Consider the following 17,398-nt stretch of genomic DNA (forward strand, 5'->3'; position numbering starts at 1 on the left):
GATAGTGTCTTGTGGAGTTGGATCATTAGGAGTAGGATTAGGATCATTTTTCTTCGTGGCAAAGTGATATTTCCAGCAGAGAGTACGAGTGTAGGACAGTAAATCTTTGACGAGGGCTGTTTGGTTGAATCTGGGAGTGGGTCTGAAGGTGAGGCCTTTGGATAGGACAGAGGTTTCGGATTGGGAGAGAGGTTTGGAGGACAGGTTAACTACTGAATTAGGGTGTTGTGGTTCCAGATTGTGTTGATTGGAATTTTGAGGTTTTGGAGGGAGTGGAGCTGGAAGTGGGAGATTGAGTAGATGGGAGAGACTGGGTTTGTGTGCAATGAGAGGAGATTGAGGTTTGCTGGAAAGGTTGTGAAGGGTGAGTGAGTTGCCTTTCCGGCGGTGGGAAACCAGGAGATTGGATAGTTTTTTGAGGTGGACGGTGGCATGCTGTTCTAATTTGCGGTTGGCCTGTAGGAGGATGCTCTTGAACAGCCGGTGTGGATGTGGGAGAGGAAAGGTTGAGGACTTTCATTAAGGATAGGAGTTGACGGGTGTGTTCATTGGCTGAATTGATGTGTAGGTGAAGGATTAGGTGGGTGAGGGCAATGTATTGTTCAGTTTGGAACTGGTATAGGGACTGATGGAAAGAAGGGTTGCAGCCAGAGATGGGAACTTTAAGTGTGAGGCCTTTGGGGGTAATGCCAAATGTCAGACAAGCCTGAGAAAATAAAATATGCGAGCGTAATCTGGCTAGGGTGAAGGCATGTTTGCGGAGGTAATGTAAATAAAACTTAATGTGGTCGTTGTGGGGGTGTTGTGAGGGTGACATGGTATTAGAAGGTGGAAAGTGTACCATGAGGCTGAAATGAAAATGAAAAATAAAATATATGGGAGAGATAAAGGTGAAATGGAAAGTAACTGGAGATCTGGTGTGAAAAAAGGCGAAAAAGTGTTGGTTACAGCTGGGCTATGTTGGACTTGGGTTGGTAGACAACGATGTGCACATAGGTTAGGTGGTTGTTTTGCCACCAAAACACGTTAAAGGACGGAGAAATTCGGGAAAATTTCAAAAAAACTGCGTGTAAATGTATTAAAAGGAGTGGTTTTGTGGTGGCAGTTTATGAAAACGAGGCTAACAATTGTCTGACGAAGAAATAATGACGTTAAAACCTGTGGGGAGCGGCTAAAAATTATCAGTGATGTGGGAAAAACGGAAATGGAAATAAAGCAGAAGTTATTAGAACTAGCCGAAATGGTTGTTTAATAGGTGAAAGGAACTGTTTGCGAACTAGAAACGGTGGATTTCATAGCAGCGGTAGTGTTGAAAGCGGAAAAAAATTTTTTTGTTATGGTTTGGAAGTGGGTTACGTATTATTGAGTATATATAGGCGGGATAAAATACTATCCAGCAGGGATATGACTTCCTCAAATCCTGCCCTGAAATGAGATCCATCCTTCATTAAATCCTCCCTACTCCACCAAGAGTGTCTTTCTGCCGTCCACCTAACCTTCGTAACCTCTTAGTTCATCCCTATGAAATCCCCAAACCACCTTCCCTACCCTCTGGCTCCTACCCTTGTAACCGCCCCCGGTGTAAAACCTGTCCCATGCACCCTCCCACCACCACCTACTCCAGTCCTGTAACCCGGAAGGTGTACATGATCAAAGGCAGAGCCACGTGATTTACCAACTGACCTGCCTACACTGTGAAGCTTTCTATGTGGGAATGACCAGCAACAAACTGTCCATTCGCATGAATGGACACAGGCAGTGTTTGTTGGTAATGAGGATCACCCTGTGTCTAAACATGCCTTGGTGCACGGCCAGCACATCTTGGCAGTGTTACACCGTCCGGGTTATCTGGATACTTCCCACAACACCAACCTGTCAGAACTCCGGAGATGGGAACTTGCCCTTCAGTAATATCCTCTCTTCTCGTTATCCGCCAGGCCTCAACCTCCGCTAATTTCAAGTTGCCGCCGTTCATACCTCATCTGTCTTTCAACAACGTCTTTGCCTCTTTACTTCCGCCTCAACTGACATCTCTGCCCAAACTCTTTGCCTCTACAAATGTCTGCTTGTGTCTGTGTATATGCGGATGGATATGCGTGGGACAGTTTGTTGCGAAAGCTTGAATTTTTTGTGTGTGTTTGTGTTTGTTTGTGTGTCTATCGACCTGCCAGCGCTTTTGGTGTGTGTGTGTATATATAAAAAGAAACATTCCACATGGGAAAAAAGACTTCATGAAATCCTCCCCACTCCCCCAAGAGTGTCTTTCCGCCGTCCACCTAACCTTCGTAACCTCTTGGTTCATCCCTATGAAATCCCCAAACCACCTTCCCTACCCTCTGGCTCCTACCCTTGTAACCACCCCCGGTGTAAAACCTGTCCCATGCACCCTCCCACCACCACCTACTCCAGTCCTGTAATCCGAAAGGTGTACACGATCAAAGGCAGAGCCACGTGTGAAAGCAACCATCTGATTTACGAACTAACCTGCCTACACTGTGAAGCCTTCTATGCGGGAATGAGCAGCAACAAACTGTCCATTCACATGAATGGACACAGGCAGACAGTGTTTGTTGGTAATGAGGATCATCCTGTGGCTAAACATGCCTTGGTGCACGGCCAGCACATCTTGGCACAGTGTCACACCGTCCGGGTTATCTGGATACTTCCCACTGACACCAACCTATCAGAACTCTGGAGGTGGGAACTTGCCCTTCAATATATTCTCTCTTCCTGTTACCCACCAGGCCTCATGTGTGTGTGTGCGAGTGTATACCTGTCCCTTTTTCGCCCTAAGGTAAGTCTTTCCGCTCCCGGGATTGGAATGACAGGCGACTGCACGAGCGCTGACTTCCCCGTGAATAAACGAACCCACTACAGTCTCCATTTCTTCTTGAACTGTCTCAGCAGCGTTACGCCTTGTGCTCGGTTGGCCACTACGGGATCCATCGTCTAAACAAGCCGTGGCTTCAAACTTCGAAATCATTCTCGCCACAGCTGCATTTGTCAACACACCTTTACCCGTTCGAATCCCCTTCCTATGGCGATAGGATCGTAATGCTGAACTAGCACATTCCCTACTCTGATAATACAGCTTCACTAAAAGCGCCTTTTCATGTAATGTCAACATGCTGTGACTGCTGGCGCATCTGATTCTCTCTCTCATTATTAAGTTTTCAAATGTATACTGACTTTTTGATCACCCAGTATATACAGGGGTAGTGCATGTAGTTATTGCAACTGTACCATGTCAGATTTGAACACAAAAGTCTTTAAAATGTGCTATTGCAAAACCCTTGTTCTATTTCAGTGTGACATCTCTGACATAACACATCATCTGCATGAAAAGTATATTTTCAGCACTTCACAAAATGCTTTTACCCTATCTCCACTCCCATCGTTCAAGGGCCCCTCCCCTCTCAACATATCTAGTGAACTCATTTTATGTTTGTTAGTGTGGTGTGGTGGCTACGGTGGCTGTTGGGTGACTTAACAAGTCACCAGCCAATAAGACTTCACTAGCCAAAAATGGGCAACAGTTCCTCAATTATGACCGAGCATATTCTTTGAGACTCAGTGTTTTAATTTAAAAGGCTGACGATTGATATTGTTGTTGAATACAGTACATGCAAAAAAATAAGACTGAGTTATAACTGGAACAAGGAAAGGTGGTGGCTGGAGCCCTTTGACACATATTGATTCCATCCAGAACACTTCACATTGACTGTCTTGTTTTTCCATTACCGCTGCAATCTAGCAGCAGTTGTATCGTAACTGCACGGTGAAGCTAAATGTTGCAAGTTGTGTTGGCAACCCTGATCATGGATTATGTAAGCTTTTCCTCTCACACATCTTCCCTTTTCACAACAGCCTAAAATATTCCCTTAATTCTGCCACAACCTGTGGTGTGAACCATCTTTTTTTTGAGCCACTTATAACTTGTTCAGTCACATCAAATGTCAATTGAAAGAAAACAAGATGAAGTCAAGAGAGACATCAAGTAAGAACTTAAAATCATGGTCAATCTGCGCTCTGTGTACAGAAATTAACTATGGTTCAATACTTACAATTATGAAGAAATAATTTCCTGTTAGTATTCTAATAATTTCATGAAATCAAATTTATTGCAAAGATAATTAAAAAAGCATTACTTACTTAACTTTCTTCCGATCTTTAGTTTCTCTCTCCTTCTTATCTGGAAACAAGCAAAGAAATAATAATAATAATTCTGTTTCCTTTCAGTAGTAGAATTTTTATAATATACAAAATACAAGAAACTTAAAAAAATAAAAAACTACAAAATCAAAATCTAATACTGCAAATTCTCTTCCAAACAAAGCCAAAATTAAATCATTTCTATTTATTGCAATATTATTGTTAAATTTTCTACACTTAAAGTGTGTGTGTGTGTGGGTGTGTGTGTGGGTGTGTGTGTGTGTGTGTGGAGGGAGGGAGAAGTCGGAGGGCAAATGTTTATGCATGATATTTACAAATAAATGAAGCATCACACAATTATTATTATTATTATTATTATTAGTATCATCATCATCATCATTATTGCAATTTACACAAAACAAAGGTATAAGTACAAAGCTGTAGAAGTAAGCAAGTTTAATGTCGATCAGCAATTTGAAGTTGTGCATGTGAACTGCAGCTAGGTAATGTAGTGTTCATATTAGCAACAGTGTACTAGTCCCCTTTAGGAGATTGGGAGCTATCCGTAAAAAAGGTTGACTCCCTATTATGCTGTCTGTCAGACAAAAGGAAGAAGTTATTAATCTGTGGTGATTTCAATGTAAACTTTCTTAGCAATTCTGATAGGAAAACTGAACTAGAAGTGTTATTAATGACAAGTAACTTAGAATCAGTGATCAACTTCCCTACATGTATAGCTCAAGACACAAGCACTCTAATAAATAATGTAGTTGTACAGCAAGAGGATGTAAAACTAACACATGCTTTCCCTGCGATAAATGGATTATCAGACCATGATGTGCAATTGATTGACTTACAAAACATAGCAGGGTGTGCAGTTCAGAAACCAATATGTAAAAGTGTAAGGTTGGTCAACCTGGTATCTAAAGAACACTTCAGAGAAAGTTTAAGAAATGTTAATTGGGGAGATGTATATAATGAGCCAAATGCTAATGACAAATGCAACATATTCCCTGAGAAATTTATATTCCTTTTTGAACATTGTTGCCCCCAAAAAATTACTAAATGTAACACCAAACAGTTTTCAAAGAAACCTTGGATTACTGCTGGTATTAAAGTGTCTTCAGAAAGAAAAAGAAAATTGTGTGGGGCAGCAAGAGTAAGTAAATATTATATTGTAAGATACTGAGAAAAGTTGTCAGAAAATCAAAAAATGTGTATATTAGAGATGAAATTAAAAACTCGAGCAATAAAATCAAATCAAATCAACATGGAATGTTATTAGAAGAGAGACAGGAAAAGTAACCACTGGGGTACGTAGTATTACTATAAAAGTGAATGAGACCACCTTAACCAACAGTACACAAGTAGCTAATGTATTTAACAACCACAGAGAAATCCTTGTCAGATTAATTTTCATCTAACTACCTCTTGTGAAATAAGAAAAATCATTAAATATTTGAAAAATAAATGTTCTGGTAGAGTAGATGACATCTGCATACCTGCCAATTTCCAAAAACAGAAATCCAGAAGATCCCAAATCTCAACAATTTAACGTGTGGATGCGTCGCGAGGTGTTCAAACATAGCAAGAAAAGACTACACAGAAGGAGATTACAAATAATATTAACACATATAATGTAGGCTACATTTTAAGATCACTATTTTTGAACTCTGAAGTTAGGTATTTACACAAGTTACTTACTGATGGGTGTGTCTATTTGTTGTCACTTAACATAGGGAACAGTTCACACACTACACAAAAATGAGCTCTTCTGCACTTGATTTTGCAAGCCACGATATGAAAGGCACTATCAAAACTACTAAACTGGATATTTATTTACACTTATTTATAAAATTTTCTCAAGATCACAGAACACTGGCCATATTCCAAGACAGGTTGCAGAGGACAGATGAAGATGAGTAGCTTTCTTTGCTTTCTTCAGGAATTCTGAAGGAAAACATATTCATGTTAACCATAACATGTTAACCATCGCTTCTTGTTTTCAAAACAGAAATAGATCCCTGAGTTTCTAACAATTTATGACTTTCAGGGGAAGCACTCTTAAGTGAAGAAATGAGATTCTCAAAAACAGGTATGACAGCACACAGGAAAGCTCAGTATGACTTGTTTAAGCCTGAAGAGAGAAACATAAACAGTTTTTCTTCATGGGTTTGAATAATGTTGTTGTTCTTCAGCACAGTAGTGTCAGACTTTGTGGCAGATGCAAATCTCTTGAGGGCATCCGATTCTGATGACTCGATAGCCTTCCTCTTTCCATGGTCTTCAGAACCACCAAGCTCAGCTTTTGGGACTGTAAACAATGTTAAGTTACTTGATGTGCACGGATCCCACTGCTCCAACAGTCTCTGCAGACAATTTCCTAAAGATAGTCATCTTGTGAAGCTCTTGAAATTTCTTAAGGTGTTCCTACCTCTTGCAACTCTTTTCTAAACAACAGAAAATGTTGACTAAAAGTTCATCAATCTTAACAGGCAAATTGCTTGCACCTTTCTCAGCAGCCAAGTGAATCGAATGACATGAGCAACCCAGCACAAAGACATATGGCTGTGCTTCCCTTAAAACAGCAGCAACACCAGTTTTCTTTACAATCATGGCTGGAGCATTGTTGGAACAGAATGCTACACAATTTTCAATTGGTATTTTGTAATACTCCAACTGTGAAATTAACAAACTCACAGTATTATGTACCATTGAACCAACCACCAAAGCTGGGACAGATAGCACCGAAGCCGAAGTACCTATCTCTTCATGTTTCTCCTCAAAACAGGCGATGACTAAGGGATAAAGATTAGCATTACTGTCAATGCTCCCATCTCTAGCCAAAGTAAATGTTCCACTTAGCATGAAACTAAAGAGTTCATTTCTTGAATCTGTAGCCATTTCTATCGAAATATGTTAAGTCTTTGTACAGCCACAACTGTATATTTTTGCAGTTTCCGAACCAGAGAACATTTTCTTAAAAAGGGCACCAGCTTGATCTGCAGCAGCTAACAGAATATTATGAAACTTCCTGCCAAATTAAAACTGTGTGCCGCACCAAGTCTCGAATTCTGGACCTTTGCCTTTCACGGACAAGTGCTCTACCATCTGAGCTACCCAAGCACGACTCATGACCCGTCCTCACAGCTTCAATTCTGCCATTACCTCGTTTCCTACCTTCCAAACTTCACAGAAGCTCTTCTGCGAACCTTGCAGAACTAGCACTCCTGGAAGCAAGGACACTGCTGAGACAGAGCTTAGCCACAGCCAGGGGGATGTTTCCAGAATGAGATTTTCACTCAGCTGCAGAGTGTGCACTGATATGAAACTTCCTGGCAGATTAAAACTGTGTGCCCAAATGAGTCTTGGTCTGGCCAAGGAAGTTTCATAGGGTAGAGCACTTGCCCGCAAAAGGCAAAGGTCCTGAGTTCGAATCTCGGTCCGACACACAGTTTTAATCTGCCAGGGAATTTCATATCAGCGCACACTCTGCTGCAGATTGAAAATCTCATTCTGGAATGGAATATTATGTTCAGTTAAAACTGAAGTGAACAAACATTCTACTCTTATTACATCAAGGAGAGGTAAAAAATGAATCAGGTTTCCTACTGCTACCCTTCATTTTCGTACTGGAGATATGTTTAATGGATTTAACATGATTTTATTAATACAGTTTTACCTCCGTAAGCATTGTTTATATTACACAAACTCATGGAAAAGTATGCTAATGTTTCACCTTCCTGCGATCACATAATACATGGAAATTCAGTAGAGTATGCATTCCTGAAAGACTGATGATATCGTTTCTTAGTAGAACTCATCATGAAAACACTAAATCACACAAATAATCATCACACAGTTGCACGAATCTCAGAATGTACAGCAAACACAGAATAAAAGCAAGGATAAACAAAAAGCTTTCCTGCTAACATGCATTCGAAGCACAAAGAGTATGCAGCAATAATCTGTTAGATGTGATTATCGACAGAACGTTCTATTGACTTTCGCAGGTGATTTTTCAAACACACAGAGTTAATGACAAAAGTGCAGCAATATTCTGCAAGAAGGGAGTATCGATAAAATTACCGGTTGCCTTTCGGTCAAATTTCAAACACTCACATTTCAGAATAGCAGCTATTATCAAAAGTCAGAACTGAAATGCTATATGAATGCAGAGGGTGGGAACAAGCCTGGGAGTTGACAACCTAGGAAACAATTATGTTCATCTGGAAAACCAGAAGACTACCCCAAAATCTAAAAATCGTCTGGGGAAACTGGAACACTTGGCAAGTAAGCATATTAAAACAATGTGGAGCAGTTACAGCTGATGTTCTGAGTCACATCTGTAATGCATAACTAACTCAAGGTATTTTCCCAGACTGGGTAAAATATGCCAGTCTTTAAATAGTAAAAAGGCACCAATAGGAATTTTCAGTGACTTATTAAAAGCATTTGATTGTGTGAGCCATGACATTACATTACAGAAATTACAATACTATGTTATAAATGGAACAGCATATGAGTGGTTTAAGTCATCTCTACAGAACAGGAACCAAAAGGTTTCTTTATTTGGTTTAAATGATTTAAGGAATTTTCCCACTTCATCTAACTGGGGTGAAATTACATTAGGTCCCCTTCTGTTCTTGATATATGCAAATGACCTCCTTTCTGACCTGAAACCAGAAGCTAAACTGTTTGCTGAGGATACAAGCATCATTATTAATATAGTAAAAGAAACTCCAATAGAGGATACAAATAATGTCTCTGGAAAAGTTACTGATTGATTAACTGTGAACATGCTTGCTCTGAACTTTGGGGGAAAAAAAAGAAAAAAAAAACACACACACACACACAACATTACATCCAATTTCCTACTGCGAGGAGTACAGTTACATATAACCTATCAACAGAAGTCAGAAGCCAAGGTAGAGCATACTAAGTTTTTGGGTGTACATACAGATGAGAATCTTAATTGGAAAATTCGTATTTTGGATCTCCTAAAGTGACTAGGTTCAGCAACTTTTGCAATCAGAATAATTGCTAATTTACTTTGGTTACTTTCACTCACTGACGTCATAAGGAATAATATTTTGGGGAAGCTCAACACTTGGGCAAAAAGTATTCACTGCTCAAAAGAAATGGTTAGAATAATGTGTGGGGTTCATAGGCACACATCTTGTAGGTATCTGTTTAAAGGGTTAGGAATTCTTACAACAGCCTCACAGTACATTTACTCAGTAATGAAAAGTTTAAAAACAACAGTGACATTCACAATAATAATACTAGAAGAAAGAAAGAAAGACTTACACTTTCTTCTACATAGACAGAAAGGGGTAAAATATGGTGCTGTAAAACTTTTCAATAAATTACCAGATGAAATAAAATGTCTGGCAGACAGCAGTAATAGTTTCAAAAATAAATTGAAATCGTATCTCCTTGACAACTCCTTCTTTATCTTAGATGATTTCTTCAATAGGAATAAAAAATCTATAGTTATAATATATTCATTTTGTGCCATTTAAGGGAATGAGGTAAGTAATAAGAAAGTTTTAAGCTTTTTTTATTATTTTTTTTTAAAAAGAAACACATTGATTCATGCTTGTATTTCTTATGCACTTGACATGTTCCACATCATAACGGTTACCATGAGATTGATCAATGGAACACGTAACTAACTAACGATTATTATTACTCTTGACAACAATACATATTAGTAAAAATAATTAAATTTTTGCAACAGCTGTCGGTTGGAACAGCAACCAATAAATTTGGAAAAAAAGTATTTGTTTTAGTCTATAGTCGCACCTTTTCTTTATTTTTACCTAATGTAGTATATAGTTAAAATAATAATGTGAGAAACATTTGCATAAAATTTTCTGTCAATTACATATGGTATTCCTACATACAGAGTTTTGTTTTTCGTCTTAAAAAAGATGAAAATAAAGGAAAAAAGAAAAAAAAATGAATTTACGAATCATGTAATAAAAATAGTTCCCACAGTGACAAATCATTAAAAGTAAAAATGAAAATTTCTGGTAGCCATGTTTACTTTAACAATTTTTAATATAGTTTATATCACTATAAAGATCTGTTTGACCGTGTATCACTTAATCAAGTATGTGTCATCATAATAATGGCATTACACATTGAAAGCTTGAAATTATTTTTACTGGAAAGGTAGCCAACGTCCAGGGAAAATAACAGTGCAGTGTGACTAAGTATTACTCTCCAACTGCTCATTGATGATCTTTGACTGTATTTACAGTTTTCTGATTGTCCCAGCAGTATCCATGTGTACGCTGGGGCTCTCAGCAGCATTGCACCACACTTCCTCCATGCACTGTCACAGTTCAGCACTCAGCCATGGTTGTGATAATCCCTTCTCATGTGTACTGTGCAGTTGTGAGAAGTTGGATCAATAGGCTTTGGTATTAAGAGAAGGCCACAACACTAATTCATACAACTGTGTTGTGCTGTGAATATGATCTTATTGTGGCAATTTAATCCTGTACTTGTGTTCTAACCCTGTTAATGCTTGTGTCTATAACTGATGATACTACTTTACATTCATAGTTATCTTTTACATTTGCAACTTAAAACAGTAAGTCAATTGCGTCCAAAACATTGTATTGTTATGGCCCCTATCACGCTTAAAATCAGATTTTTATGTCAATCATTTGAAACATAGTAAACTGTGGGGTGTATTGGACTAAATACCATACACTTGCATATAATGTCATCTAGGTTATATCATGGGCGAGGGTGAAAAGGGGGAGGCAGTAGGGTGAAAGGGAGGCGTAAAGTTAAAGGCTTGGGGAAAGGAGGAGCCAATAGAACTATGCAAGAAAAGTCTAAAATTAAAATCTGGGGAGGGGAGGGGAGGGGGAAATTATAAGCTGAATCAGAACACTGTGGATCACAAGTGTATCTAGTAGTCAAACTAATGAGGCAACCTTATATCCATGTTGTAAACAGTTTTAGAAATTGGTGTGATTCTTCAGTTTCTCCCGGCGTATTTGTTGCTCGAACAGACCACGGGTATACTGCCGGTTCATAGTGTCCAATGGGCACAATATTTCAACGATCAGACATGTCGCCATCGTCAGGTGCGCTAGCGAACTGAGCTCCTGAGGGCAGGTGGCTGATTTAAATCCGCTCCCCCCGTGAGCCGCTCTCTCTGCCGTCCGCGCGCCGGTAGTCACGAAGACACGGGCGTCGGAATCTGTCATAGCATCGATGTGCTTGCTATGTCTGCCCTGGTCGCCAGTTCGTCCTTCTTGCTGAGAGTCTTCTAAATTACATTCAGTGCCGGGTCCCAAGCCTTGCTGAGATTGTAGGCGCAATCTCGGTTGATAAGATCTTCCCTGGTGCACCCGTGGACTGTTCGAGCAGTTTTAGGAATTGCTTTTCTCTAAGCTCTGTTTGATTATTCAGTAACGTATCTCCTCCTCTTTTCATGGAACTTTAACTTTCCACTTCTAATGTGGACATCAGTCAGTCCTTAGAGGCAATATGCAAAATTTCAAGATTATTCCCTACGTCTTGTATCATATGCTTATTTTTAATAAGACAGTTGCCGAAGGTAGATTTTTCTTTAGTTGCCTTCTGCATTATGTTCTTTAAAGCTGATACTAGATACACTACCGAGTGCTGTGGCACAGTGGTCAGCACACTGGACTTGAATTTGAGAGGACGGCAGTTCAAACCCGTGTCCAGCCATCCTGATTTAGGTTTTCCGTGATTTCCCTAAATTGCTTCAGGCAAATGCTGGGATGGTTCCTTTGAAAGGGCATGGCTGACTTCCTTCCACATCCTTCCCTAATCCAATGAGACTGAAGATCGAGTTGTTTGGTGCCCTCCCCTACATCAACCAACCGACCAACTAGATACACTTCTGATCCACTATATTGTGATCTTGTTTATAATTTTCCATCCCGAGATTTTAATCTTTGATTTTGCTTGCATAGTCCTATTGGCTCCTCCTTCCCCTATGCCTTTTACTTTGTACCTCCCTTTAACCCCCCCCCCCCTCCCCCTCTCACCCTCTCGCATGATACAATCTAGACGAAATTACAAGCAAATGTATGATATTTAGTCCGGTATACCACACTGTTTACCATGTTTTAAATGATTGATGAAGAAACTGATTTTAAGATGATAGGGCTGTAACAACATGATGTTTTACACGCATTGTCTTACTGTTTTAAGTTGCATATGTACAAGGTAACTATGGACATAAAGTTGTATCATCACTTACAGACACATAGCATTACCATGGTAGAACATAAATATTGGTTGAACTGCCACAGCAGGATAACATGTACAGCACAACATGGTTGTATGAATTAGTGTTGTGACCTTCTCCTATAACACGAAAGCCTATCAACCCAATTTCTCACAATTGCACGGTACATACGAGGAGAGATTATCGCCGCGATGGCTGCCTGCTGAAATGCGACATGGCATGGAGGAAGCACAATGCGGTGCCGCCAAGAGACCCAGCATACACATGGCCAGTGATGGGATAAACAGAAAACTGGAAATAGCTGAAGATTGTCAACTTAGCCACACGCATTGCTATCTCCCTGGATGCTCTATATCTTTATAATAAAAATAATTTTGGGTTTTCAATATGTAATGCTATTATTATGATGACACTTTTTGCTCATGTTGATGTTTATAGCGATATAAACTGCTGTATCTGCAAATGGAGGTATAATAAAAAACAAAAGGTGTGAGTAATCAACACAGTTTATTCCTCTACCAACAAAGGCAGAAATGAGAATTACAAATGACTGCAAGGACTGGCTAGCAATGTCATTGGGATAGCGATTAGCAAAGTCTGTGGACAATACTGCTGATCGTAGTGTCGAGTCAAAGATACCCCAGCTATTTGAGGGCGATTTGAGTGGTGGAGCATTGTGGTAACAACAATAGAGGAATCCAGGGCAAGACTGCCTGTGCATGCACTGGCAGCATAGGAATATGCCCGCTGTTGGTGAGACTGTAGTGTCAGGACACGGTGTGACTGGAATGGTGCTAGTGTGCAGCTATTTATGAGGGCCCACCGGGTGGGTCTTGCTGCATTACCATGGAGGCAGCTATGGGTAGGAGCCATGCCTGAGCTGCCTGGCTGAGTGGCACTGCGCATGAGCCATAAACTCCCGGTCTTGGGCTGTGTGATGTGTGACCTCTGGCTGTGTGGCAGCAGGTGTCCTGCTGTAGACATTGATGAGACCACATCAACTGTATTAGAAATGGTTAATGTCAACATGGCTACCAAAAATTTGCAATTTTACTAATTAATTAAACAGTGGGAACAGTTTTATTCCCTGTTTTATTATGTGATTTCATAAATTCCTATTTCAACAACAAAAAATCTAGGATGAATAATGACAACATCATGAAAAAGACTAGATTGCTACTCACCACACAGTAGGGATGTTGAGTCACAGACAGGCACAACAAAAAGGCTGCTAAGCAAATATGCTTTCCACTTTAGCCTCAGCTGCCAGAGACAGTGGTCATGTTTGTGTGAGTTGTGATTGCATGAATGTGTGTGTGTGTGTGTGTGTGTGTGTGTGTGTGTGTATGTTGTGTTCCGTAGAAGGCCTTTTAGCCGAAAGCTTACTTGCTTAGCAGTCTTTTTATTGTGCCTGTCTGCAACTCAACATGTCCACTATATGGTGAGTAGCAATTTATCCTTTTCATAACATTGTCATAAATTCATATTATTTATTCTTTAGGTATTTTTTTACAGTGTGACTCTCTTTTAAGAAGAAAAACTCTGTCCATAGGGGGCTCTCTTAACACTGCTGGCCACAATTTGCGTTTATTTAATGTTTAGCACTGACTTTTACTTTACTCTTAGGTTTTGACACACCTACTTGGGAAGAAAGTGTGACAACTTTGTGCCAGGGGTAAGGGGCTCCCTGTATATTATAAGGCTTCACCTACAATTTAAACCATACATTTGCAACAGAGAGAAAATATTATGTAAATGTTTTTCACATTATTATTTTAACTATATACTGTAACATTTTTTTATCATAAGACGGGTTGAGGATGGTACTGTGTGCTAAAACCAGTAGCCAGTAGGCAAAATAAAGAAAACGCGAAGCCATAAATTAAAACAAACACTTTTTCCTAGCAAAAATAAGTATGAAGTTAAAAATAAGAACTTCAAATTATATTTGTCAACTACATGCCTGCCATTTAATTCGAATTCCATAGCCAAAATATCAGCACTAACTGTTACATGCACTTCTGGAGTAATCTAGCAACAGAGATGAAAATTTTGTTGTGCATGGAATAGAAGATTGATACAAAATAGCAGATTTTTTCATCATGAATAGAAATTTAGAGAACATTACCAGCGAAAAAATGAGTAGAAAAAATTGGGATGACATACTTGCTCACAGGGGCAGTAGTAAAATATATGAAGTGACCTCACACACTAAAATCGGGAATTATGTAATTCTAAAGCCTCAAAAAAGTGTGTGTGCGTGTGCGTGTGTGTGTGTGTGTGTGTGTGTGTGTGTGTGTGTGTGTTTGGGTGCATTTTTAAAGTCTGCAGTATTAAGTCACTACATGTTAATAGTGGCGTAAATACCGTAGTCTACTCAGAAAATTTCACTACATTCATTTCTCACCAGATTTTAAGTTTCCTATTTCTACTTTTTTCTTTTTATCTGCAGCTGCCAGTGCAGTTTTGTATATCTTGTATGAGCTCCACTCATCAGCGGCGGTCCTGGTATCTGGGGCAGGAATTTTCTGCTCCAAGTGATTACCTCTGTACACAAAAAAGGCAAAGGAAGATGTCACAGTGATTTAAGCAGATAGAAAAACTGTTTGAATCAAAGACAACTATTTTCAAGCAAACTCAGTTTAGTTCTTGTAGAATACTTAAGAAGTACCACTGTATACCCCACAGAATATAAGTAAATAACAATTTAGCTTACATGACTTTTGATAGTCCGTCTGATATTTGCTTGCAAAATTCTGAAAGCAATTCCAAGAATGAAAGATGAGATATTACATCATTTTGTTCAGCAACATAATTTATACCATTCAGATGAATAACCTGTATGGCGGCTTCAGACTTCTGTGGATGTTTTTTTAATGCCCCAAAAATTTTATTACATAGTGCCTGAAACAAGATAAACAATTTTGTAGTATATGTGAAAAATTAATTTAAATCCTTTTCCGCAATAATAGGCAGGAATCTGTGGTATAATAGTAACGCTGCATTTCCTATTGCCATTAATTACAAAACACTTGTTATCCATCTGCAGACAGGTTTTGAGCTTCACAAGCCATGACACACAATTCTGAATACAGTTCCAGACAGTATAGAATGACATGAATATACATTTATATAAGAAAAAGATTATTTTCGACTGGTGTTAAGACTAATAACATAGATTTAAAGTTACTTTGTCCAAAGTAGCTGTGTTCTAACTCTTGGAAATATTGGGACAGAAGCTGTTATTTTACACTTGATTTATAAAAACGTTTATATTGCTATTCATGAAGTCACCAAAAATACAGAATACATTTCCTATCATCTATGATTGGTTTTACTTGCAGCTGCCTTATGCTGTATGGCAATTTGTTAAGTAAAGTTTTTTCAATACCAGAAAGCTTTTTCCCTTCAGTGTTTTGCTTATTCAAGATCAGGGAATATTTAAAGTATCTGTTGTATGTTGTGTAAAAGTGGAAGTACTCTTTGCTCATGCCAACTGTCTTAGCATGGGGCTTGAGGAATGTACAGACATGAGGTAGTATCTTATTTACAAATAAGTACATTTTGCAAGAAGTAATGGCACTTAGACTGTATATAGAGTTGGATGGTTATCTACACCTATATCCACACTCTGAAAACCACTGTGAAGTATGTAATAGAGGGTACCTTCCATCGTATCAGCTTTTAAGACTTGTTATGGTTCCATTCAACAACAGTGTTGCCACAGTGGTAACACTGGTTCCCATCAGATCACCGAAATTAAGTGCTGTTGAACTTGGCTAGCACTCAGAGGGGTCACTGTCCGGGTCTGCCAAGTGCTGTTGACAAGCTGGATGCACTCAGCCATTGTGAGGCCACTGAGCGGGACAGTGGTGAGCTGACCACGTGCCCCTCCATACCCGTTACTGGTGATGCCTATGGGCTGAGGATACCATGGCAGACAGTTAGTACCATTGGGCCCTCAAGGCATGTTCAAATGATGTTTGCTTTTATGGTTCCATTCATGTACTGAGTGCAGGAAGAATGAAATATAATTTTATCCTCGTGATCCCTATGGCACTGTAGTACATTCCTATGTTTATCATTTAAAACTGGTTCTTAAAACTCTTTGTGTAAGCTTCCTTGTGATAGTTTGTGTCAATCTTCAATTGTCTGCTATTTCAGTTTCTGCAGCAGCTCTGTGGCACTAAGCCCAGAGGTCAAACAAATTTGTGGCCATTTGTGCTACCCTTCTCTGCATACATTTAGTATCATGTGTCAGTCTTATTTTTTACAGGTCCAAACACTTGAGCAATATTTTAGTATTGCTCAGACAAGTGTTTTTTAAGTAATTTCCATTGTAAACTGCTTTCACTTCCCTAGCAGTCTCCCAATGAACTGAAGTCAGCCACCTACAAGTTTATATAACTGTTACATCCGGGTATTTATACGAGCTGACCAATGTGACTAATTGATATTTTAGTCAAAAGATACTATGTTTTTAAATTTTGTGAAGTGCACAATTTTATGTTTCTGAATATATAAAGCAAGTTTGAAATACTATCAAGAACTGACTGAATATGTGAGCAGCTTCTTTCAGATAGTGCTTCATTATAGATAACTGTATCACCTGCAAAAAAGCCTGAAGTTAATGGCAATGTTGTCTGGCAGGTCATTAATATACAACATTAAGGGACCCAACACAATTCCCTGGGCCACACCTGAAGTTACTTCTACATCCGATGATGACTTTCCATTCAAGATAACGCGATGTATCCTACCTACCAAGAAATCTTAAATCCGGTTACAAATTTTGCTTGACACCACATACTTTTGATAATAAGTGTAGATGTGGCACAGAGCCGAATGCTTTTCAGAAATCAAGTAATACTGCATATACCTGACTGCCTTCAATTTAGTTCGCCGCTTCTGCTTTGCTATCCTCAATTTCAGTTTCTGTTTTGTCCACAAATGCCTGGACAGCTTTTACTTATGACCACCATTTCTTTGGGTCACAAT

The 17,398-nt window shown here is 39.1% G+C and overlaps 1 protein-coding gene across 1 annotated transcript in view; it reads right to left on the minus strand.

Annotated features, from left to right (window-relative positions):
* Nucleotides 1-17,398, minus strand: part of LOC126195688 (cohesin subunit SA-2-like) — a 357,264-nt gene that overhangs the window by 48,835 nt on the left and 291,031 nt on the right. Inside the window, exons 14-16 of the mRNA XM_049934316.1 lie at nucleotides 15,117-15,304; nucleotides 14,808-14,947; nucleotides 4,153-4,192 (exon numbers count right to left, since the gene is read on the minus strand). Coding sequence (XP_049790273.1) covers nucleotides 4,153-4,192; nucleotides 14,808-14,947; nucleotides 15,117-15,304 — 368 coding nt within the window. The remainder of the gene's footprint in view (nucleotides 1-4,152; nucleotides 4,193-14,807; nucleotides 14,948-15,116; nucleotides 15,305-17,398) is intronic.

Source organism: Schistocerca nitens, chromosome 7 (genome assembly GCF_023898315.1).
Source record: "Schistocerca nitens isolate TAMUIC-IGC-003100 chromosome 7, iqSchNite1.1, whole genome shotgun sequence".
Lineage (NCBI taxonomy): Eukaryota > Metazoa > Arthropoda > Insecta > Orthoptera > Acrididae > Schistocerca > Schistocerca nitens.